Below are 862 nucleotides of genomic sequence, written 5' to 3'. Positions count from 1 at the left end.
TGCAAATGGTAGATCTCTTATTTATTTATTTGTTTGTTTTGCTTAGACTCTCCTCGTCAGTCAGCCTCCTGCTGTGATTAACGAGCAGAAGCAGTTGCTGTGATTGATCTGATTGCTTGGTGAAGGAGTGAAACAGTCTAACACAAAATTAACGTTTATATAAAAAGTTTTGTATGAAGTCAACTCCGAGAATATTTCTTTTCTTATTTTTATCAGTAAAGAAAATACTCTTTTTGAAACCAGAAAACTCTACGTGGGTGCTTATATTTTAAGTGAGTCAAAAACTTCCTCCTGAAAAACTACTCTGGCATTTTTTATTTTTGGACCTTATTAATGTGCAAGAGTAGCCGCAACATATGGTTTCAACTGTAACTCTGAAAATCGACCTTAAGGAGAACTGTTTACAGGTATTACCTTTTCTTGCTGGGAATGACTCCTATCTCCTTGCTGTCTCCATGGCTGGTGACACAACAGGCTTGCCACCACTCATCATCTGATGCATTGGTAACATGAAGGATATCACCATACTTGAAACTCAGCCCCTGGCTTGGTAGTCCACTGTCCTTTGACTTCTCGTAGTCAAACAGTGCCCTACACATAGGAAGACAACCAGACATTATTAGGTTTAGGACACATGTGTCAAACTCAAGGCCTGCGGGCCACATGTGGCCCGCCATGTCATTTTATGTGGCCAGCCCCAGCATTTTATAGGCCGATGATTGACTTAAAATAGGTTTTGAGCATGAATTGACTACAAACTACATCTCCCACAATGCATTCCGATTGTTACCAACCAATATTACGACTTCTCGCCACTAGAGAGCAGCAGAGTCACCTCAAGCTGCTTCTTGATTTTCCCAGC

At 40.8% G+C, this 862-nt stretch overlaps 1 protein-coding gene across 1 annotated transcript in view; it reads right to left on the bottom strand.

Annotated features, from left to right (window-relative positions):
- Positions 1 to 862, bottom strand: part of LOC103129241 (disks large homolog 2-like) — a 70388-nt gene that overhangs the window by 60107 nt on the left and 9419 nt on the right. Inside the window, exon 4 of the mRNA XM_007540260.2 lies at positions 415 to 591. Coding sequence (XP_007540322.1) covers positions 415 to 591 — 177 coding nt within the window. The remainder of the gene's footprint in view (positions 1 to 414; positions 592 to 862) is intronic.

The sequence above is a fragment of the Poecilia formosa genome, unplaced genomic scaffold (genome assembly GCF_000485575.1).
Source record: "Poecilia formosa unplaced genomic scaffold, Poecilia_formosa-5.1.2 Scaffold530, whole genome shotgun sequence".
Classification (NCBI taxonomy): domain Eukaryota; kingdom Metazoa; phylum Chordata; class Actinopteri; order Cyprinodontiformes; family Poeciliidae; genus Poecilia; species Poecilia formosa.
Note: the sequence above shows the minus strand (reverse complement) of the source record. Positions and strands in the feature narration are given on the sequence as shown.